This window comes from Rhinoraja longicauda, chromosome 6 (assembly GCF_053455715.1).
Source record: "Rhinoraja longicauda isolate Sanriku21f chromosome 6, sRhiLon1.1, whole genome shotgun sequence".
NCBI classification, from domain to species: Eukaryota; Metazoa; Chordata; class Chondrichthyes; order Rajiformes; family Arhynchobatidae; genus Rhinoraja; species Rhinoraja longicauda.
In genome coordinates this window covers 28405879-28430950 of record NC_135958.1, presented here as the reverse complement: position 1 = coordinate 28430950, position 25072 = coordinate 28405879, and the positions used below count along the sequence as shown (strand labels likewise).

General features: G+C 44.6%; 1 protein-coding gene across 2 annotated transcripts in view; it reads right to left on the bottom strand.

Moving 5' to 3' along the window:
• LOC144594842 (meckelin-like) overlaps window positions 1–25072 on the bottom strand; it is an 82139-nt gene that overhangs the window by 861 nt on the left and 56206 nt on the right. For both annotated transcript variants that reach the window (XM_078401750.1, XM_078401751.1), the window contains 8 exons: window positions 15125–15265; window positions 14360–14440; window positions 13461–13577; window positions 12832–12948; window positions 11202–11306; window positions 6761–6863; window positions 1513–1655; window positions 1–273 (listed from right to left, as the gene is read on the bottom strand). The exon at window positions 1–273 is cut by the window's left edge and continues 861 nt beyond it. In XM_078401750.1, coding sequence (XP_078257876.1) covers window positions 193–273; window positions 1513–1655; window positions 6761–6863; window positions 11202–11306; window positions 12832–12948; window positions 13461–13577; window positions 14360–14440; window positions 15125–15265 — 888 coding nt within the window. In that variant the 3' untranslated portion in view covers window positions 1–192. The remainder of the gene's footprint in view (window positions 274–1512; window positions 1656–6760; window positions 6864–11201; window positions 11307–12831; window positions 12949–13460; window positions 13578–14359; window positions 14441–15124; window positions 15266–25072) is intronic.

The window sequence follows — 25072 nt, the reverse complement described above, 5'->3', positions numbered from 1 at the left end:
CACCATCTTAACTGTGTCTGTGCTGTTTCCATCTGTGAAGTGCCAGGTTTTCTACTGCGGCTTCACCATCAACTGCCCTCTGGTAATGAATATTGGACCCAACACATCCATGTATAAAGGTCACACTTGTGTGGGCGCTGTAAGAACTGAAAAGGACCCATCCGTACAGCAATCCTCGACAGAGGAGACCTTCTAGATGAGAAATCTTTCATCAACTAGTGTCTTCGCGGCCAAATTTCTCCTTGAAATTGCCTCCCTTACCGTTTCCAGAATCTAATTTTACAAGAAAAAAAAAATCATATTGGGTTAAATAGGATAATTAATATCAATTTAGTTTAGTTTAGTACAGAAACAGACCCTTCGGCCCACCCACTCTAGACCGACCTGCGAGCACCCCATACAATAACATTATCCTCCACACTAAGGACAATTTACAGAAGCCAATTAACCCACAAACCTGTACGTCTTTGGAGTGTGGGAGGAAACCGGAGACCCAGAGAGACCCACGCAATCAGAGGGAGAACGTGGAGACTCCGTACAGGCAGCACCCGTAGTCAGGATCGAAACCCGGGTCTCTGGCGCTGCAAGGCAGAAACTCCACTGTGCCACTGTGCTGCCCTGTCCCAATCAAACAAATACTATTTGCAAAAAAATTGGATTTCTCTGGCAGCGTTCATGTCTCAAAGCACCTTACAGCCATGGATGTACTTTTGAAATGTAGTCACTGTTGTAACTGCCAGTTTGTGTCCAGCTTTCATTCATAGTTATCAGAAGCCGGATGGCCTGAATGATTGGTGAAGGCTCAGTGGATCGTATGATCTGATTGGGATAGACACAATGGGGCATATCATATGTTTTTTTTCCATGTATGCAGAGGTAGAGCTGCTGCCTTACAGCGCCAGAGTCCCGGGTTTGATCCTGATTATGGGCGACACGGTGGCGCAGCGGTAGAGTTGCTGCCTTACCGCGAATGCAGCGCCGGAGACTCAGGTTCGATCCTGACTACGGGCGCCGTCTGTACGGAATTTGTACGTTCTCCCCGTGACCTGCGTGGGTTTTCTCCGAGATCTACGGTTTCCTCCCACACTCCAAAGACGTACAGGTATGTAGGTTAATTGACTGGGTAAATATAAAAATTGTCCCTAGTGTGTGTAGGATAGTGTTAATGTGCGGGGATCGCTGGGCGGCGCGGACTCGGTGGGCCGAAGGGCCTGTTTCCGCGCTGTATCTCTAAATCTAAATCTAAATCTACTGTCTGCATGGAGTTTGCACGTTCTCCCCGAGACAGCATAGGTTCCTCGGGTTCTCCGGTTTCCTCCCACACTACAAAGACGTACAGGTTTGTATGTTAATTGGCTTCAGTAAAATTATCCCTAGTGTGTAGGATAGAACTAGTGTATGGGGATCACCGGTCGGGGTGAACGCAGTGGGCCGAAGGGCCTGTTTTTGCTCTGTATCTCTAAACTAAATGAAACTAAACTCGGGTTGTTATTCGTTCGGTAACCACTTTACCTTTTGTAAAAGGTAGGTGATGATGGCTGCCAGAACAAAGTCCTGTGTTCCCAGGTCCACCACGGAGAAGAGCAGAGCATCAAACAGCAGCAGCACCAACTCATGGCCGTAGTAAAGAACATTGCTAAAGAGCATCCGCTCATCTGAAAACAAAAACGGTACGAAATGGTTGAATCACCAACCTTTCGCATCAAGCCTCTTCCCTGGAGCATTAGCAGCTGAGAAAGCAGAATATGAAAGGCTGAATAAACAAAGGCTGACATGACTGTAAAACTGGGTCACACACAGCCTCCAGCACCGAACAGGGCAGAGTGCACAGACAGCTTAACTAACTCACACATAAACGCATTGCATCCTCTGGCATAGGTTCCAGAGACAAATAGAGTTGGTCAATGTTTCTGACAGAAAGGGCTAACTATCAGGCAAATATATGCCCTCAAATAATATAGAATTGCTGCCTTGCAGCACCAGAGACCTGGTTACGATCCTGACTATGGGTGCTGTCTGTACGGAGTTGGTATGTTCTCCCTGACCACATGGGCATTCTCTGTGTGCTCTGGTTTCCTCACACATTCCAAAGGTGTGCAGGTTTGTAGGCTATTGGCTTCGGTAAATTGACCCTAGAGTGTAGGATAGAACTAGTGCATGGTTGGCATGGACTCAGTGGGCTGAAGGGCTTGTTTCCAAGCTGCATCTCTAAAGTGAACTATACTAAATCAAATTATATGTAAGAAAGAACTGCAGATGCTGGTTTAAACTGAAGATAGACTCAAAAAGCTGGAGTAACTCAGCGGGACGGGCAGCATCTCTGGGGAGAAGGAATGGGTGACGTTTCAGGTCGAGACCCTTCTTCAGATTGGTTAGGGATAATGGGAACGAGAGTCTGTGATGTGGAGAGATAAAGAACAATGAATGAAAGATATGCAAAAAAGTAACGATGATAAAGGAAACAGGCCATTGTAAGCTGCTTTTAGGGTGAAAATGAGAAGCTAGTGTGACTTGGATGGGGGAGGGATAGAGAGAGAGAGGGAATGCCGGGGCTACCTGAAGTGAGAGAAATCAATATTCATACCACTGGGCTGTAAGCTGCCCAAGCGAAATATGAGATGCTGTTCCTCCAAATTGCATTTAGCCTCACTCTGACAATGGAGGAGACCGAGGACAGAAAGGTCTGTGTATGAATGGGAAGGAGAATCAAAGTGCCAAGCAACCGGGAGATCAGGTTGGTTCACGCGGGCTGAGGGAAGGTGTTCCGCGAAACGATCACCCAGTCTGCGTTTGGTCTCGCTGATGTATAAGAGTCCACATCTTGAACAACGGATACAGTAGATGAGGTTGGAGGAGGTGCAAGTGAACCTCTGCCTCACCTGAAAGGATTGTCGGGGTCCCTGGACAGAGTCGAGGGAGGAGGTATAGCAACAGATGTTGCACCTTCTGCGGTTGCAGGGGAAGGTACCTGGGGAGGGGGTGGTTTGGGTGGGAAGGGATGAGTTAACCAGGGAGTTGCGGAGGGAACGGTCTCAAAACAAATCGACTTATACGTCTATCGATCCCCTAATATACCAAAAGCATCCCAAAGTGCAACAAACATAGAAAGGTTATCGAATAACAGTTCATACCAAGCTACTTAAAGAACTACAAGAACAGGTGATCAAAAGATTGAGACACAAGGTTGAGACAGCAGGCGCTGGAATCTTCAGCAAACGCTAAGTGCTGGAGGAACTCAGTGGGTCAGGTAGCATCTGTGGAAGGAATGGATAGGCAATGTTTCAGGTCGGACAACTTCTTCAACCCAACCCGAAATATCTCCGAATCATACCCTCCACAGATGCTGCCTGGTCTACTGAGTTTCTCTAGTACATTGTGTTTTGGTCAAAAGGTTGTTCGGAGTGTGAGATTTTAAACATGTTTTAAAGGAAGAGAGGTTCATGGAGATAAAGAGTGGCAAATAAGTCTGCAAGACACGCTAGCTCTCCTATCCTGCCTGCAATTTGGTCTAAGCCCCTTAATTGGTCGTCAGTAAACTCAAGAAAGCTCCCCACTACTTTCATGCATTGTTGCAGGGAGTCATTAAGTTGTACAAAACAGAAATGGGCCCTGCAGCCCTGCTTATCCATGCCAAACATTTTACCCAGCTACACAAATCCCATTTGCCCACATGTGAACAATATTCTTCCATGCCTTCTCTATTTAAGTGTCTACCCACATACAAATTCAGAGCAGATTTAGTGGTTTAGGTTTAGGTTTGTTATTGTCACATTTGCCGAGGTACAGTGGAATGCATGTTATCCAATTAATTCAGACAATTCTTTACAATAAATACAATCAAGCCAAACTCAAGTACAATATGCAGTTCGTAAGGAAAGATACAGAGTGCAGAATATGGCTCTCAGCATTATCGCAACTGCTTCGGATTCCACCACCTCCTCTGCCAGTGTGTTTCATATATCAACCATTTGTGTAAAAAACACACCACACAGTTTCACGTTAAAACTCGTTCCTCTTACTTTAAACCTACGCCCTCTTGTTTTCGATATCCCTACTCTGGGAAAAAGATTTTGGCTCTCTAATGCCTCGTATATCCTTCTGCTAGGTTACTTCATCCGCATTCACAACTAATGTGCATTCCTTGACTGAATGCTTATCTTTCCTGCAAAACAATATATTAAAAAAACGATCTGATGGAAAACACGCAAGGCTTTTGGAAGGAGAAAATAAAATGTCATCAACTTCATAAAGCCGACAGGATTTATGATTCAAGAATATTAAACACAGGCCACAGTTTACATCAGTTACAACTTCCATTTATTTCATTTGGACTCTATAAGGTACGGTTTAGGATACAAGCCAGGTGCAGGCTAGTGGGACCAGCTCAGCTACTCAACTTGGGCAGCATGGATGAGTTGGACTGAATGGCCCGTGTCCATGCTGTTCGCTTCTATGACACATGGATATAAAAAGTTGCAAAACATCCAGGGAAAACTATCAAGTGGAAGTTAACTCTGAGTTACATCTGTAACTTCTGGGCAGGTGGTTGAGACTTTCCTAAAAGTGATAGATTGTGATGTCAATTTTGAAGCCAGAGAGACATGGAGGCATGACTGAAAAAGGGAGGGGAGGAGGGTAAGATGATGGAGGGATATGAAAAAGTGGAAGTGAATTTAAAAACCTAGGTACAGCCTAACCAGAACTCAATGTAAGCCAGCAAGACCACAGAGAAAGGTTGAATAAGAATTGGCGTGGGTTAGGATGCAGTTTGTAGATCTCCCCACTTCCATCCCACTCGAGTAAGAACTGATGAAAGGCCATATCAAATAATACGTTTAATAATGAATAAAATTCAATTGTAAACCCGAATAAAATTATGGTGAATATCTCGATGCAAGTTCAAAGAGGTTTCAGAATTTACTCTGAAAATTGAAATAATGGAGCACAGATATAAACTGGAGAAGCCTTAATTTTACATCCATCTTTCTCATTGAGGGGTTTTACAAAATTCCAACATTCGTACATAGTCCTATCTATTCCATTCCATTCCTGAAAAATGGATGTGAAATCAACTCTATAAAGAGCTGAGTTGATAACATGAACTTTATAAAAAGTTCATGTTAACATTTCACACCAGGAGAGAAAACTCATCATGCTTGAGATAACTACATTCCAGGTTTGGCTGGGTCACTGTTGCAGGGAGAACATCCAATGGCCTTGGACCATAATAAAACTTGTACAACTGCACAAGAGAACTTTTTGAACCAAATTCCAAATACTGCCTTGAACACAAAGCCAACAAAAATATCACAGTGTGGCAACATTACCAGAGCAGATTCTGCACCTCAGTTTTGCCATCTATTTGCAACTGAGAATGTCTGATGATGCAGTTTGGTTTGGAGATTTAGTTTAGTTTAGAGATACAGCATAGAAACAGGCCCTTTGGCCCACCGATTCCACGTTAACCATTGATCATGCTAGTTCTATGTTATCCCAGTTCCTCATCCAATCCTTACACACAAGGGACAATTTACAGATGTCAATTAACCCACAAACTCGCATGTCTTTGAGATGTGGGACGAAACCAGAGCACCTGGAGGAAACCCACACAGTTACAGAGAGAACGGGTCAACTCCACACAGACAGCACCCAAGTTCAGGATTGCACCCAAGGTCGGGATCGACCTAGGTCTCTGGCCCTGTGAGGCAACAACTCTACCAGCTGTGCCACAGTCCCACCCAAAGCTGTAGTTCAGAGATACAGCATGGAAACAGGTCCTTTGGCCCGCCGAGTCCACCCTGACCATCAATCACCCGTTCACACTTATTCTATGTTATTTTACTTTCTCATCTGCCCCCTACACACTAGGATAATTTTACAGAGGTCACTTAACCTACAAACCCGCATGTCTTTGGGATGTAGAAGGAAACCCACGCGGTCACAGGAGGAATGAGCAAACTCCACACGGACAGCATCCGAGTGGGATTAGTCCTGGGTCTCTGGCACTGTGAGAAGGCAACACTACCAGCCGCGACACTGTGCTGCCCTGCACACATAATGTCATAGTCATACAGCGTGGAAACAGGTCTTTCGGCCCAACCTGCCCATGCCGACCAACATGCCCCATCTACACTAGGCCCACCTGCCTGCATTTGGCCCATATCCCTCCAAACCTATCCTATCCATGTACCTGTCCAAATATTTTTTAAACGTTGTGATAGTACCTGCCTCAACTACCTCCTCTAGATGCTCGTTCCATATACCTACCACCCTTTGTGTAAAAAAGTTGCCCCTCGGGTTCCTATTAAGTCTTTCCTGCCTTACCTTAAACCTATGCCGTCTGGTTCTCAATTCACCTTCTCTGGGTAAAAGACCCTGTGCATTTATACACCTCTATAAGATCACCCCTCATCCCCTGTGCTCCAAGGAACACAGTCCTAGCCTGCTCAACCTCTCCCTACAGCTCAGGCCCTCGAGTCCTGGCAACATCCAAATAAATGTCCTCTTCACCCTTCGCAGGTGCAGGTTAAAAGGATGACGAAGGTAAAGGTGAAGGTTGAAATGATGAGGGACCAATAGAGGAGAATGCAAAGCTTGGCTTAATTCAAATATTGATGAAGAATGAGACAAAGAACTAAAGTACATTGGGGGGGTCGGATAAACACCATCGAGTGCAAGATATGTCCGACTACAGAATGATGTAAAGACAAAAGCCCATGTGGCAAAGACTGCAAAAGATTGCCAAACCCGCTGCTCTTACCATTGTAGAAGAAACTTCTGTCATCTGATCGCTGAAACTCAAAGTCCAGGATTCGCTCCAGGAAAAGCTTTTCCCTCACAATGTAGTCCATGTCTTTGTAAGCCTTGTGTCGAGAGCAGTGCGTAATGTGGTAAAGAAGGGGACAAATGGCAAACAAAGAGTTAATGTTGGGTGGTAAAGAGATAGAGGGTCAGCCTTGCAGTGGTGATAATCCTTTCACCTTTAGTTCAGTTTAGCTTTAGCGATACAGCGTGAAAACAGGCCCTTAGACCCACTGAGTCCACGCCGACCATTACTCAACACGAGGGACAATTTACAGAAGCTTACAAACCTGCACGTCTTTGGAGTGTGGAAGAAAACCGAAGCACCCAGAGAAAAGCACACTGTCGCAGGGAGAAGGTACAAACTCCACACAGACAGCACCCATTGTCAGGATCGAACCCGGGATTCTGGCGCTGTGAGGAGGCAGCTCTATTGATGTGCCACTGTGCCATCCTTAATTATTTTAATGTATGAATCTTATTTTAGATTTTTTTTTCTTTTTAGAGATACAGCATTGAAATAGGCCCTTCGGCTCACTGAGTCCAAACCAACAATCGATCACCCCGTACACTAGTCCTATGTTATCCCACTTTCTCATTCTCTACACACTTCGGCCAATTACCCTACAAACCTGAACGCCTTTGGGATTTGGGAGGGAACCAGAACACCCGGAGAAAACCCACATGGTCACAGGGAGAATATGCACACAGAGAGTGTGGCAGCAAGGTAGTGCAGCGGTAGAGTTGCTGCCTTACAGCACCAGAGACCCAGGTTCGATCCTGACTACGGGTGCTGTCTATGTGGAGTTTGTATGTTCTCCCTGTGATCGCATGAGTATTCTCCGGGTGCTCTGATTTCCTCCAACACTCCAAAAACAAGCGAGTTTATATGTTAATTGGCTTCTGTAAATTGTGCCTAGTGCCTGTAACTAATATATGGGTGATCGCTGGTTGGGCAGATTTAGTGGGCTGATGGCCCTGTTTCCACTCTGTATTGCTAAACTAAACTATAGATAGACACAAAATGCTGGGAGTAACTCAGCGGGACAGGCAGCATCTCTGGAGGGAAGGAATGGGTGACGTTTCGGGTTCGAGACCCTTCTTCAGACTGAGAGACTTCCTCAGTCTGAAGAAGGGTCTCGACCCGAAACGTCACCCATTCCTTCTCTCCAGAGGTGCTGCCTGTCCTGCTGAGTTACTCCATCATTTCGTGTCTATCTTCAGTTTAAACCAGCATCTGCAGTTCCTTCCTAAACTAAACTATAAACAGCTCTCGATCTGTCACATCACATGGATGAAAAAACAAGTGGATCAAGGCAGCGCTCAATAAAATCAACACTCTAAATACATTTGGGAGCAATGCACAGAGCTCTGTACATATTTAGAGGACCTACAAGTAATTTGATGGTGGGTGATGAGTGTGAGGTGAGTGCAAGCACATTTTGTGAATCTGCTTGATCATTTAGTTTTAGTTTTTTTAGTTTAAAGATATGGCACAGAGATAGGCCCATTGCTGGTCAGTGCAGACTGGGTGGGCCGAAGGGCCTGCTTCCACCCTGTGTCTCTAAAACTGAAACTAAAGGCAACACCCGAGGTCAGGATTGAAGCAGAGTATCTGGCGCTGTGAGGCAGCTGCTCGACTGTGCCTCTCTGTTTTGAATGAATAGTCAGGACAGCACATCGTCCTAGTCCCCAATCTCTGGTAAGTGGGATTAAGAAAACTGAAAATGTGCTTTGTCTTGTTACTCCTCACCATTATTAATAGCAGACATCACCTAGCAGAAATCACAAAGGGATAAAATATATGTTCTGAGGGAAGGCGGGGGAAGATGGCAATGCCTTCATCCATGGCTAAACAATAACTTCAAACCACTGGGAGACAGGAGTTCAGAAAAAGAAATAACTTAAAACTGACAGTGGACACAGAAACAGCAGTTTCGGCCAACACAATTAAAGGGTGGATGACTGTCAGGAAACTTGTGGTACGAACTGTTTCCTGCAAGTGACCTTCATACTGAAAATAAAACTCATAGACCTGAGGAAGGTGTGTGTGTGTGTGTGTGTGTGTGTGTGTGTGTGTGTGTGTGTGTGTGTGTGTGTGTGTGTGTGTGTGTGTGTGTGTGTGTGTGTGTGTGTGTGTGTGTGTGTGTGTGTGTGTGTGTGAGTGAGAGAGCATGTGTGTGAGAGAGTATGTGTGTGAGAGTGTGTGTATGTGCATGACAGTGTTTATGTGGGTGTATGTGTGAGTGTGAGAGAGTGTGTGGGTGTGAGCATGCGTGTGTGTGAGAGTATGTGCATGTGTGTGCGTGTGTGTGAGACCGTGTGTGTGTGTGTGTGTGTGACTGTGCATGTGCCCGTGAGAGTGTGTGTGTGTGTGTATGTGGGTATGTGAATGTGTACACACACATGCCTGTATACACATGTGCACGTTTATGCATACACTCTACAGGCATGTGTGTTTTAGTGACTTAATGTAAGAGTGTAATGTACTTGCATGCACACGCATGTTGTTTGTGTGTGTACACATGGTGTGCAAGTTCTGTGTGTGGGCATAAGCCTGTCAGTGTGCATGTGTGTAAATCTCTCGTCTGCACTGCTTCTTTCCTAAACAAATCCAATGATCCTGGTAGTTAAAACCAAGCTTCTATTTTTATTGTCAAAGTTCAACTGCAAATTACATCAGGGTCATGGATGCTGTCATGCAGAATATTAAAAACACATTTCCCATCAATCATCTGACCACTGGTTACTCCTCTCACAGTATTTCTCTCTCCAACAGCTTAGTGTGGACAAAGACAGGCTGGGAGTAAAAGTGCCAAAGTGGAGCAAAGCCAGTTCCACTGAGCTGAGACAAGGTTGAGCAACAGCAGATTGGAAACAGCTACTTGAAGGCGAATCAGTGCCAGTGCAGTGGGAGAAGTTTGCAGAGTAAAAGAGTGAAGATTCCAAATAAAAGGTATCCATTACAAGAAAATGGCGGCTTCCGAATCTGAAGCCCAGCGATGTTGAGGAACACAGAGGGGAGGATAAGACAAACAAAGGAAACTTTGATGTGATACAGAGCTCAATACCACAAGTAAGCCAACTGAAGTATGGAAAGTAAAGGGACAAAAGTATAAAAGGAATTTGGGAATGTGAAGAGTGTGCAAAAGGAAGCACTCGCTGGTAAAATCAAAGAAGTCGTTTAAATTTAGTGTAGCTTAGTTTAGAGACACAGCATGGAAACAGGCCCTTCGGCCCATCTGAGTCCATGCTAACCAACGATCACCCTGTCTTTTCCCATCCAGATAGGACTTTATTCCACAGAGTGCAGGAGGCTGAAGGGTGATGCAAGGAGTCTTTTTCCCAGGGTAGAAGGATCAAGAACTAGAAGGCGGGTTTAAGGTGGGTTTCCTCTGGGTGCTCCGGTTTCCTCCCACATCCCAAAGATGTACGGGTTTGTAGGTTAATTGGACTGTGTTAACCAGCATAAGCAAGAACGAGTCTCACTCCAGTCACTCCCTCTTCTCCTCTCTCCCATCAGGCAAGAAGTACAGAAATGTGAAAACAGACACCCCCAGATACAGGGACAGTTTCTTCCCAGTTGTTATCAGGCAACTGAACCATCCTGTCAACAACTAGAGAGTGATCCTGAGGTATCTACCTCATTGGAGACCCTCGGACTATCTTCAATCAGACTTTACTGGACTTTATCTTGCATTAAACATTATTCCCTTTATTGTGTATCTATACACTGTGGATGGCTTGATTGTAATCATGTATAGTCTTTCTGCTGACCAGTTAGCTCGCAACAAAAGCTTTTCACTGTACTTTGGTACATGTGACGATAAACTAAACTAAACTTAATTGCCCTTGGTTTGTCGGGAGTGGATGAGAAAATGGGATAACAGAAAACTAGTGTGAATGGGTGAACGATGGTCGGAATGGACTCAATGGGCCGAAGAGCCTGCTTCTGTGCTGTGTTTCTAAACACTTCAAAAGTAATTCTTTCTCAATGACATTTGGCATCCAATGCAGTGACCCATTTCAGCAGGGAAAGTATATTTAGTGTTGGTCTAGTAGGTCAGAGCATGGAATTCATTCTGGTACACTCTGGGGAAGACTGGGAATTTTTAAAATTTGATACTCAGGAGTTTGTTACTGTTGGGATGGTTGACAATGGGCCAAATTACAATTTGAATTCCTCTCATCGTAACAAGCGCTGGATTTCCTCGGTGAATGTTGAAGAGTGCGAACACACGATTTCCCACTTCGTGCCTTGAGGGTGAGTTTCTGTCTGAGATTTACCCCCTTCATTGTTCGTATTTAACTTCCAAAGATCATTTTTAACACTGGCAACCACCACAAAAACACCATGTAGCAACAACTTACAGTCAACAAAATGGAAAGTGTCAACTCACATGTTCAAGGAAGGATGAAAGGAACTTGTTCATCGTGAAGTATGCCTTTAAGTTCTGCTGCAGAGTGGGTGAATCTAGGTGTCCACCATGATTCCTTCTTGCCACCTTTAAGGGTAAATATGAAAAGAGTGGCCGAAGGGTTCAGTTTGAAGGTCACATGAAATAGGAAACATTAAATATATTTGGGGAGTCTATAGTGTAAAGTGCCCATCTCCCATCTACCTCATTGGAAACCTTTGAACCATCGTGCATCAGACTTCAATGTTAATACCTTGCAGTAAATGTTGTACACTTTATCCTTTAGATGTGCATTGTGGATGGCTTAATGTGATCATGTATAGTCATAAGAGTCTTACAGCGTGGAATCAGGCCCTTCAGCCCAACCTGCCCACACCGGGCAACATGTCCCATCTACACTAGTCCCACCTGACTGCGTTTGGCCCATATCCCTCTCAGCCTGTCTTTTCATAGACTGGATAGCACACAAACAAATGCTTTTCACTGTAGCTCGACAATAATAAACTAAACCAAACTAAAAACTGTTGAATGCACAAATAAAAAACACTTGTCCACAAATTTAGCCCAGTCAATAACATTAAGCTTGATATATAATCACATCCGCACATTGTACTTTGACTACAAATTCACCTGGGGCTTCAAACCTCCGAAGACAGAGGACGAAGTGCTAACACAACAATGAAATATATTAAAGGACACAAAGTGCCTGAGTAACTCAGCAGGCCAGGCAGTATCTCTGGGGAACATGGATAGGTGATGCTTTGGGTCGGGACCCATTTTCAGATTGGTGGGGGGGGGGGGGGGGGGGAGGGAGCTGGGAGAGAGGAGAGGTGGGTCAAACCATTGGAATGAATTGAGTGTTTATCAGGGATGATGTTCCAGGCTTTTATATTCCTGTTGGTTGGAATTCTAATCTCAGCTATCATAGTATTCCAAACCCTTATCTTTGCACAGCACAAATTACTCTTCACCTCTTCCCTCACCGCCATGCAGCCTTTCAATTCCTCTTTCCTCTGCCACGCTTCCCTTTCGCCCTCATTATCACCACACTGAACTGTACAAAGTCGTCATGCTGTCATTGCAGGAACAAATTATTTCATCGGCACACCCCATCTTGACTGGGAAGGTCGCAAGAAGCAACAATATATCCTGCTTAGATTGTGCCTTCAACAACCCAGTAGTCTGAAGACGGGTCCCGACCCAAAATGTCACCTGTGCATTCCCTCCACAGATGCTGCCCGACCCACTGATCCACTGAGACCCTCCAGCACTTTGTGTTTAGCTCAAGATTCCAGCATCAGCAGTTTCGAATGCCTCCATTCAGGCAAGGACACGGTGTAAATCATAGACGTTTGGAAGAAGGTGTGGATTTGTAGGCGTGTTGCAATGGAGGAGAGCAAGGGGGAAAGTGGAAGTGATTCAGGAGGAAAATCCAACACTTATGGTGCAGACAGCTGAAAGAATGGCTGATAATACACAGCATTAGACACAAAACATTGAGCCCAATATATAAACACCTTCCTCAACCGGGGCAAAGGCAATTAAAAAATAGCTCTTACTCTAGGTTATTGGAAAATAACCTAATAGTTTATTAGAAAAGAAAAACAAGTACCTCGTTCAGTGGTGAAAGTATTCTGTCATATTGTTGTCTAACCTTGTTAGAAAGCAGCACCTCAAACGTTTGTACCTCCATATTGGGCTCAAGACCGCGCATTGTACAAAGATTATCCTGTTGAGAAAAATTAAACGTTTTAGGGCAATTAACCTACAAACCCACACATCTGTGGGAGATGTCAGAGGAGTCCCACACAGTCATGGGGAGAACATGCAAACCACACAGACAACACCCAAGGACAGGATCAAACCCTGGCCTCTGACTCCGTGAGGCAGCAGCACTACCACCTGTGCCACCCCTTTGTTCTTCGTTCTTTCATTGGTTTCTTTCGTTGGTTTAGGTTTATTATTGTCACGTGTACCAAGGTACAGTGAAAAGGTTTTGTTTTGCACGCCACCCATACAGATTAGATATACCATACATAGATACAATCAGTTTGTTAAGTACATTAGATAGAGCAAAGGAGAAGATACCGAGTGCAGAATATTGTTCTGAACATTGTCGCGCATCAGTTCCATTGAAAAAGCCCAACGTCTTCAATGGGTAGAATGGTTCTTGGGTGGGTGCAGATTAGACTTGCTTTAAAGATACATCGACCCCAAAACATGATTATATCAGCCTATTACCTCTTCTTTCTTGAGGTTAAGATACATTGTCTCCATTCCAATATCAGCTTGTCCATGCACCGATCGGCCATGGATGTAGAAGCCGTAACACCTGTGCAGTAAGATGAAGACTGACACCTGCAGGTAATATAAAAATAAATAAATGCTTTCAAGACGGGGCATAAAATTTAAAAAAGTGTTTGTATTTCTGCGCCACGCCTCAGCCCATGTAACTTCCTTTGCGTGCTTGCAAAGAATCCGAGTGTACAGGGCTTACTTAGTATTGCACACACCCCGAAGAATCAAGAGGTTTTATTGTCACACGTAGCAACGATGGAACAGTGCAAATTCTTACTTGCAGCAGCATAATAGACTTGTAAACGCGTAGACTGTATATAAGGAAAGAAAATTTGAAAAATTAATAATCCCAATAGTAGTGCAAAAACCTAACCCAAACTTGTTAGTGGCAAGGTAGACACAAAATGCTGGAGTAACTCAGCGGGTCAGGCAGCATCTCGGCAGAGAAGGAATGGGTGACGTTTCGGGTCGAGACCCTTCTTCAGACTCCTGAGATGCTACCTGCTACACTGAACCTTTTTGGGGGCTTTTTATTATGGGTTTTACAGAGAACTATGCTCACATATCTGTTGTGCGACTGCAAGTAAGAATTTCATTGTTCCTTTTCAGGACATATGACAACAAAATTCTCTTGACTCTTGAAATGAGAGCATGGGCAGGGTGGCTCAGACTTGATGGATCTTTGATGATGTTGGCTGCCATTTTGAGGCAGCACTTCCACGCTGTGCTCCAGACACCAAGGAATCTCCCAGCAAAGGGTCTATATCACCCAGTGACTGGACGGGCTCCTCTTTGGTGTTGTGACTGGGCTGTGTGCAGGAAACAATGCACTTGATACTCACATTGCTCAAGGAGCACAAGTCGACAAACTGCCTTATCTTGTCCTCAACAAATCGTTCGCAGATTCCGACGAAGAAGAGCGCCTATAAGTAATCAGAACATTTTTGGTTACCACTGACAAAAGCTCCCTTAGATCTGAATAGAAACAGCATTCTCATTTTTTAAATATGTACTTTAGACTTTAGAGATACAGTGTGGAAACAGGCCCTTCGTCCCACGGAGTCCATGCCAACCATCCATCACCCCTCACACTAGCGCTATCCTACACAATAGGGATAATTTACAATATTTACCAGAGCCAATTAACCTTCAAACCTGTACGTCTTTGGAATGTGGGAGGAAACCGGAGCACCCGGAGAAAACCCACACGGTCACAGGGAGAACGTACAAACTCCGTACTGACGGCACCGGCAGTCAGGATCGAACCTAGGTCTGTGGCGCTGTGAGGCTGCAACTCTACGTGGTGCCACTGTGCCGCACTCTATCAGTGGAGGGACATTTTCCTTCTGCTCGTCCTGCAGAAGTCACATTTGGCCACTGCTATGTGTGCCACTTTCTACGTTTTTTAACATATTTGCACCCTCACAATTTGCCTTTGAATGAAAATTTGCTCTATAGTCTCCACCACAATGTAAACAGTGTGAAGCCATTGTGGTAGAACTAGCAGTCAAATACATCAGTGGATTTGTTTCCCGGTCTAACAGATGTGCGATCTCTTTACCACTATCACGTGTTCAGTACGTCACTGAGAAACCAGTTTAACGTACCTGAGCCAAGCCGACAGCCAGCCACATTGATATGGATATCCCGTATCGGAGTATTGGGCTCCAAGGCGCCAGATTAACGTCAGATCCAGGGTGCAGATTCAAATTCAGATCTCTTCGAGCAATGTTCTTTATGCCAATAACCTGAATTTTTTTAAAAGCTGCATATTAGTGACAATGATACAGGTACTCAGAGAAGAAATGATGGGGTAATTCACCCTGTCAATCAAGTTCATGATGACACTGCTCCAAGTTAGCATTCAGACTTTAGAGATACAACGCGGAAACAGGCCCTTCAGCCCACCAAGCTCTTCATGCCCTTCGGACATGGACTCGGGATCAGAAGGCAAAAAATTCTTTACTCAAAGCCGTGTTAATCTTTGGATGGTCAAATGTTGAGCATAATCTAGTTGAGGATCAATACATTTTTAGAAACTAAAGGGATGAAGGGATATGGGAACCAGGCAAGAAAGTGTAAGAGACACAGCATTAGACTTGATATTGGATGATGGACAAAGATCAAGAGCACTGAGGCCTAATTCTACATCTATTTCTTATACACTGTCCCACACATTCATAGAAGAACGCAGTTCACTGCTTTGCTTTGAAAGAGCAATTCAATAAGCCCCACTAACCAGCCCTTTCTTCAAAGCCGTGGACATTTTTGAGTGTTTATTCTGTGAGAGTTACTGAATCTGCCTTCACCATCCCTATACGCAGAGCATTCCAACATTTGACAACCCACTGCAATAAGAAGTAATCTCCTCCTCATCTCCCTCCCCGACCTTCTGCCAATTATTTGAACAACTGTAAACCACATTTTTCAGGCGATATTTATTTATACAGTTAAGCACGGATTAGATTCTCTCCTTTCAGGGTTTCCTTAAAGCGGCGATACTGTGGAGTCCACTGCTTCAGTGGCAACATAGCACTGAACAAAATTGCATACGCTGAAAGAAATCGGAGCATAGGAGCAGTTCAGTTGCTCCTCAGAGAAGGATTAATCATTTCAAGTTTTAAATCTTCCTTCAGTGTTCTAGCAATCGCAATGAGGGCGCTGCAATGATGCAGCTCACCGGGCCTCTGCCTCATAGTGCAGGATACTCACATTCAGTCCCAACCTCGGGTGCTGACTGTGTGGAGTTTGCATACTCTGTCTGTGACCATGTGGGTTTCTTCCAGTTGCCCTGGTTTCCTCCCACATCCAAAAGACGTGCATGTTGGTAGGTTTGTTGACCACTGTAAATTACTCCTTGTGTGTAGGTGAGTGGTAGAATCTGGGGTGGGAGCTAAGAATTTAGGGAGAGTAAAATGGGATGTGTAGGATTGGTGTAAAATGGTGCTTGACGGTCAGCACGTACCCAGTGGGCAGAAGGGCCTGTTTTCATGCTGCATTTCTCTATGACACTGATTTTAAGAAGGGTTTTCAAATATCCTTGTGTGTTGCACATGGGACAAGCTCAGATGGAGTTCAGCTTGGACAAGTTGGGTCGAAAGGCTTGTTGCTGTGCTATATGACTCTAAGACTTTCTAGGCCTCTACTAATTTATTGGGCATTTGTGGAGATAAAGTGGAGATTAATAGGTTCTTGATTGGTATAGGCAACAACGGTTACAGGGTTGAGAGGGAAAAATAGATCGGCCATGATTGAATGGCGGAGCAGACTTGATGGGCTGAATGGCCTAATTCTGCTCCCATGTCTTTTGGTCAAATAGGGAGAGAATATTCGATGGAATGCAGTCCCTGACTGCCTTTACTGGGTGTAACGTTGCCTGGCCTTGACAGGGCAAAGGCTCTCACTCAGCTCTCACTCTTCACTGTTCAAAAGCTCGTCCACAGTCACTGCCACATTACAACATGAACAGCGGCTGATGGATGAAGGTGTTTAGCAGTACAAGAGTGATCATTTAATGAGATGGAAAGCAGATAAAAGTGTGATTTTTTTCTTGAAATTCTGTTGACATATTGTCAATTTCATAAAAACGTCACATTTTAAAGACATTTGGACAAGTACATGGATTGGAAAGGTTTAGAGAGATACTGGCAAAATGCAGATAAATGGGGCCAGCTTAGATGGGACACCTTGGTTGACGTGGGCAAGTTGGGCCGAAGAGCATGTTTACTTCGCCGGATGTAAAGTTGTAATAGAATATAATAGGGAGGTGCAGCTGGTAGAGCTGCTGCCTCTCAGCGCTAGAGAGCCGGGTTCGATCCTGACCTTTGGTGCTGTCAGTGTGGAGTTCGCACGATCTCCCTGTGGCCACGTGAATTTCCTCCAGGTGGTCCGGGTTCCTCCCACATCCCAAGGACATGCGGGTTTGGAGGCTAATTGGCCTTTTTGAAATTGTCCCTCGAGTGCAGTGAGCAGTTGAGAAAGTGGGATAACATAGAACTAGTGTGAATGGATGATTGACGGTCAGTGTGCGCTCGGTGGACTGAAGGACCTGTTTCTATGCTGCATCTTTCAATTCAATTTCCATGCTACGTGACTCAACACCATTTGAAATACTGAGTCAGCAAAATAAACTGCTGGAGGAATTGACTGGGTTGAACAGTATAATAATAATAAATTTTATTTGTCATATGTAGGTTGGCACAGGATCAACGGTACAATGAAATGTATTTGACAAGACAACGGGTCACCTCAACAGTAATATTCCAAGGATAAATAAGATTTTTTTTTTTTAAATGACATTAGTAAGGTAAAAAGACAATATTAAAAATAGGTAAAAAGACAATATTAAAAATAATCAACATATATGATTTGAAATGTGTTTATGAGTTCAGAAGCCTGATGGCCTGATGGTAGAAACTGTTCTTAAGGCTGGTGGTACGCGCAGCCATACTCCTGTATCGTCTGCCTGACGGTAACAAGGAGAACAGCCTGCGTGCTGGGTGGCTGTGGTCCTTGATGATGCTGCGTGCCTTCCGCAGGCACCGCCGGTAGAAAATGTCCTGAATGGCCGGGAGACAGTTGCCAGTGATGTGCTGTGCCGTCTTCACCATTCTCTGTAGTGATTTGTGGCTGTGGGCAGAACAGTTCCCGTACCAGACTGTAATGCAGCCCGTCAGCAGGCTCTCGATGGTGCATCTGTAGAAGTTTGTGAGGATGCTGGCGTTCATGCCAAACTTCCTCAGTCTTCTCAGGAAAAAGAGCCGCTGGTGGGCCTTCTTTGTTATTGTGTCCGTGTGCAGTGTCCAGGAAAGGTCCTCAGTGATGTGCACACCGAGGAACTTAAAGCTACTGATCCTTTCAACCTCAGCATCACCGATGTGGATGGGGAGGTGTCCACTCCCCTGCTGTCTCCTGTAGTCCACCATCATCTCTTTAGTTTTGCTGACATTGAGAGAGAGGTTATTTTCCTGGCACCAGCTGTTTAGTGCCTTTACCTCATCTCTGTAGGCCGTCTCATTGTTGTCTGTGATGAGCCCCAAGATGGTCGTGTCGTCAGCAAACTTTAGGATGCTGTTTGAGCTGTGCTTAGCAGTACGGTCATACGTGAACAGGGAGTACAGGAGAGGACTGAGCACACAGCCCTGTGGTGTGCCTGTGTTGAGGATCAGTGAGGAAGAGGTGTGGCTGCCAATTCTCACCACCTGGGGCCTGCCCGTCAGGAAATCAAATATCCATCCGCAGATGGAGGTCTCCAGTCCAAGATCAAGGAGCTTGGGGACAAGTTTTGAGGGAATAATAGTGTTGAATGCCGAGCTGTAGTCAATAAAGAGCATTCTCACATATGTATTTCCTTTGTCCAGGTGGGTGAGTGCAGTATGTATTGCCATGGCGATGGCATCGTCCGTGGCCCTGTTTGGTCTATATGCAAACTGAAGAGGGTCCTTGGTGTCAGGGAGAGAGGAGCAGATGTGAGTTTTGACTAGTCGCTCGAAGCACTTCATGATGACTGATGTCAGTGCGACAGGACGGTAGTCATTTAAACAGGAGGTTACTGGTTTCTTTGGAACAGGAACCTTTGAAGGAGGTGGGAACCACAGACTGACTCAGAGAGAGGTTGAAGATGATGGTGAACGCCCCTGCCTGTTGATCAGCACACACTCTGAGGGCCCGCCCTGGAATACTATCCGGCCCTGGAGCTTTGCGGTCGTTGACCTTTTTGAAGGACCGTCTTACGTCTGCCGTTTGTGTGGCTGATGTTTCAACATTCATGTGGCTGATGTTTCAACATTCATAAATTCATAATTCATAGGAATAGAATTAGGCCACCGAGCCTACTCCACAATTCAATCATGGTTGGTCTACCTTTCCCTCTCAATCCTATTCTCCTCCCCATAGCCTTTGATGATCATCAGGACCGTAACCTGCTCATCGGGACTGCAGAGGCTAATGTATATTACTGGATACTGCAAACTGACTTCACGTTACTAGCAGTAAACCCAGTTCAAGGTGCACTGGAGAGGTGAGGACTGGGATTATGTTTCATTAGATCTAATGATAGCGCAGAGGTAGAGTTGCTGCCTTGCAGTGCCAGAGACCTGGGTTCAATCCTGACTACGGGTGCTGTCTGGATGGACTTTGTACATTTGCCCCGTGACCTGCGTGGCTCTTTTCTAGGTGCATGTAGTCACCTCCCACACTCCAAAGGCACACAGCTTTGTAGGCTAATTGGCTTGGTAAAATTGTAAATTGTCCCTAATGTGTAGGATAGTGTCATTTTGTGGGGATCACTGGTCGGCGTGGACGCTGTGGGCCAAAGGGCCTGTTTCCGCACTGAATCTCTAAAGCTAAACATTAAAAAGCATGGGGTATCTCAGAACAGCTGCTATCAGGTACAAGCCCCCCCCCCCCCCCTCCCCTCCCCCGCATAGCACTGTCATCATGTGGAACTGTACTAACAATCTCAGACAGACAGCGCTGTGTGTGAAACATTATCCCAGTTCAATCGGGGCAGCTCTCCTGAGAGACATCGTTGGATCAGGCATAAAGGGCCTTCATTCCTTCACTCTTCTGGGTCTGCGAGTGCTTTTTTTTTCAGTGTTCCGTTTGCCAGAGTTAACAAAATTCTTATGTTTTTTTTATCCCCAAAGAAAAATGTTTGGAACAAAAAAAAAAGATTTTATTAAATTTTACCCAGAGCAATAATTCACAATATATATTGCCTGTCTCTGTCTGCCCTTGGGAAGATTGTAACCAGCAACCACTTTGAACCGGAGCAGTTTATGGGTTGATGGGACTTCCAGAGGGCACATTAACTGCTATGGGTTCAAGGCAACTAAGTGGCTGAATGGGTCAAGGCAGAGAGACTACCATCTCTCTACAAGAAACGTCACCAATCCATGTGTAGAAAGGAACTGCAGATGCTGGTTTATACCAAAGATAGACACAAAGTACATGAGTAACTCAACGGGTCAGGCAGCATCTCTGAACGACATGGATCGGCAATGTTTCAGGTAGTGACCCATCTTCAGACTGATTGTAGGGGGGGGGTGGTGGAGAAAGTTGGATGAGAGGTGGGGGCAGGACAGAGCCAGACAAGTGAAAGGTGCATACAGATGAGGGCGAGTTTGTTTGGCAGATTTTTAAAAAAAATCAATAATCCAGCCTGGAAACAGATCACTCAGATCAGATAGGTGGACAAAGGTTAGAGATGAAATGAAACAAAAGGTTATGAGATAAGAAGAGAAGAAGCAAGAAATGTGAAGCCAGAGGAAAGGCCAAACGTGGAAGTGGATGGGGAGAAGGGGAAAGGGGGGGCAGGGTGCAGTCCCTGATGGCCATTCTTATTATTAGCCTTTTAATCAGGATCTCATTTAATTAAAGGAACTTCAATTTTGTAGTTGTTTTGGTTGGGTCTGAAATTCTGTTCACGTACCTTTATAACCACTACATTAGCAAATCTCTTTATAATTAGTTCATGTCATGTTATAGCAGCAGAATTAGGTCATTCGGCCCATCAAGTCTAGTCCACCATTCAATCATGGCTGATCCATCTTACTCTCTCAATCCCATTCTCCTGCCTCTTACCCATAACCCCTGGCAACCGTACTAATCAAGAGTGAAAGAACATTTGGGTCGAGACCCTTCTTCAGACTGTCAGGGTAAAGGGAAATGAGCGATATAGAAGGGATATAGGACAGAAGAATAAAAGATATGCAAAAAAACAATGATGATCAAGGAAAACTGGAGCCCACAATGATCCATTGTCATGAGTTACTTCAGCGTTTTGTATCTCAATGGATCATTGTAGGCTCCACCTTTCCTTGAATATTGCTGCTTTTTGCATATCTTTCATTCATTTGTCCTACGTACCTTCTGTGGTGGAATCAAGGGATATGGGGAGAAGTTGGGCACAGGTTACTGATTGTGGATGATCAGCCATGATCCCAATGAATGTCGGTGCTGGCTCGAAGGGCCGAATGGTCTCCTCCTGCACCTATATTCTATGTTTCTATGTTTCTATCTCTCGTTTCCCTTTCCCCTGACCCTCAGTCTAAAGAAGGGTCACGACCCGAAACATCACCTATTCCTTTTCTCCAGAGATGCTGCCTGACCCGCTGTGTTACTCCAGCTTTTCATGTCTATCTTCGGTTGAAACCAACATTTGCAGTTCCTTCCTACACATTTCAAACATAACGTTGGGGACTTCAAAGGGTGTGCATGTAGGTTTACTAGGTTAATTCCCGGAATGGCGGGACTATCATATGTTGAAAGACTGGAGCGACTAGGCTTGTATACACTGGAATTTAGAAGGATGAGAGGAGATCTTATCGAAACGTATAAGATTATTAAGGGGTTGGACACGTTAGAGGCAAGAAACATGTTCCCAATGTTGGGGGAGTCCAGAACAGTGGAGGCCAATTCTCTGAATGCATTCAAGAGAGAGCTAGATAGAGCTCTTAAGGATAGCGGAGTCAGGGGGTATGGGGAGAAGGCAGGAACGGGGTACTGATTGAGAATGATCAGCCATGATCACATTGAATGGCAGTGCTGGCTCGAAGGGCCGAATGGCCTCCTCCTGGCCTCCTCCTGCACCGATTGTCTATTGTCTATTGTCTACTCTACTTTTAGGATTGAAGAAATGTCGTGAAATCAGCAGTAACACCAGAATGAGCAAAAGAAAGAAACGTGGGCTTCAAGGAAGCTGCTCAAAAATTCCCAACACACTGTCCTGGTGAGTTGTTTCTGGAACAAATGATGCGTTCCTTCCTGCTCATTTGATACAAGGCAGAGCTTTGAGTTCAGCTACACTGAAAGGAATTTGCTTTGTTCTTTGAATAGTGGCCAGAGGAATTTGGCAAATGCAAGGTCACTAATCCCTTAACTACACTAACTCAAGGGAAATGTCATGCTCTCTAGTTTTCATTCTGCCCAAGCCAGACTAGAAACTAACTTCATGCCAACCTGAAGAAGAGGGATATTTATTTCCCTGAGTGAAAGTGGTCAAAGAACACCAACAAGGACATTATAGGCAGAGATCCATGCTTTATTCCCCTATTATGTGGGAAGAAACTGCAGATGCTGGTTTCCACCAAAGATAGACACAAAATGAGTAACTCAGCGGGTCAGGCAGCAGCTCCGGTGAAAAGGAATAGGTGACGTTTTGGATCGAGACCCTTCGTCCCTGATTTCATCCCCTTCCTAATTTGAGGTGAAAAAAAGTCACCACGAGTCTAAAGAAAGGTCTCGAACCGAAACGTCACCCATTCCTTCTATCCAGAGATGCTGTCTGTCCCGCTGTTACTCCAGTATTTTGTGTCTATCTTTGGTGTAAACCAGCACCTGCAGTTCCTTCCTACACCGTCTCTAACCCTGTAGGTTTGTGTCCTGTCAAGGGGATAATGAAAAGACAAGAAGATAGACATTTTGTTGCTGGTCTAACTCTACTGGCCGGGACAAATGCACATCAACCATATCCACTGGTCCCCCTTTTTTCTCGCACTAATCACATCCTCGAAGAACTCAAGCAGATTTGTCAAACGTGATCTTTCTTTCACAAATCCACGACTGCTCAATCCTATTATTCTTCTCAGGCTGTTCAGTTATTACGTTCCTCCTTTATCGATTCCAGCATTCTTCCTATCAGAGTCAACCATTTCCTGTTTCCTCTCTCTTTCTTTTCTTAAATAATGGGGTTATCATACAATGGGCGGCACTGTGGCACAGTGGTAGAGTTGCTGCCTTACAGCACCAGAGACCCAGGTTTGATCTTGACCATGGGTGCTGTCTATATGGAGTTTATACGTTCTCCCTGTGACCATGTGGGTTTTCTCCGGGTCCTCCCACACTTCAAAGGCGTGCAGGTTTGTCGGTTTATAGTCTTTGGTAAAAATTATAAAACTGTCCCTCGTTTATGAGATAGTGCTAGTGTACAGGGTGATCGCTGGTCAGCACGGACTCAGTGGGCCAAACGGCCTGTTTCCACGTTGTATCTGTATCTCTACAGTCTAAATCTATAAATCTAAAGAAATAGATCCCAAATCTGTGGTATTTGGGAAGGATTAACAAGAGCCTTCCCCATCTGTAAAACCTTCTCTTTCATAACTCTGGGTTGTAGATCCACAGATTTTATTAGCTTGTAAGTTCATCAACTTTTCCAGCTGAAAAGAACATTAATTTACTTTTACATATTACACAGAAGCATCAACCAAAGGATTTCTTGTATTCCATCAAGAACAAGAGCCTTGCCGAGTAACTGTGATAGCATCAAGCTGACCAATTAGTAAATCAGATTGCTATCTGCAGACTGTGTAGTTCCCTGTTGTTACACGCGCTAAGTAACTTCTCAGGCTCCTGAACCTGGACATTACAGTTTCCAGGCTCCTATACTTTCTTCCCGATGGCAGGAATGCAAAGAGAGCATGGCGAGGGTGGCGTGGGTCTCTGATAATGCTGGCTGCCTTTTTGAGGCAGAGACTTTGTGGAGTTGGGAAGCAAGCATTTCTGAAAATACTTGTTTTCCAAATCCATGGCATTTAAAATAACATTGTGAGATCTGCTACTTCACAGCTCCAGAAACCCAGGTTCAATTTTGACTTCCATTGTTTCTGTTAAGAGATTGTATATTCTCCCTGTGACCATGTGGGTGCTCTGTTTTCCTCTCACATCCCAAGGACCATAAAGGGGTATGGGGCAAAATTTAATACAGACCTGAGAGGCAACCTTTTTACTCAGAGAGAGGTGGGTTTTTGGAAAGAGCTGCCAAGGAAGGTAGTTGAGGCGGGTGCTTTAACAAAATTCAAATGACACATGGACAGGTACATGTATAGGAAGGGTATAGAAGGGTAGAGCGGGATATCAGCAAACACGGGCAAATGGGACCAGCTTAGATTGGGCAGCTTGATCGGCATGGACGAGATGGGCCAAAGGGCCTGATTCCATGCTGTATGACTCTCATGGTGGAGTCTGGTTGGAATTGATGGGAATGTGGGAGAACCACATTAATGCAGAATTGGCATTTCTAGGTGCACTGTCTTAGAACGGCCCTCTGCTGAAAATAAATATGGAGAAAAAGTTTTTTTTAATGTTTATACTATTTCAGTTTAATTCTCCTCGTCAATCTGTGGCATTTTTCTGCTCCTGTTTCTTACATTGTTCAGTCTCAATCTTTATTTCCTTTCTCTAAAACATATTAAAAGTTATGAAAATCAAAATTTTATGCTTCTGGTTTGCTGCCCACTGGGGTATAAGATTTAGAGGATTTGCTACAGCTGTGTAGGTTCATGTTAAGGCATAACAACACATTTATTTTCATACATGCTACACCGAAGCCTCATGAGAGCTGTTCTTGGATTTATTAGTAATCATGATTAGGCCAATTAGTTCGTTTAAGGTGTGTATATATATATATATATATAAATGTATATATCCCTTAATACATAAGATACCCCTCCAGCTATTAGCCTGACCTAACGTTGTTAAAATCCCTGTAATACTTGATTGATTAACTGGTTGATCAATTGATCAATTGACAGATATAGCATGGAAACAGGACTTTT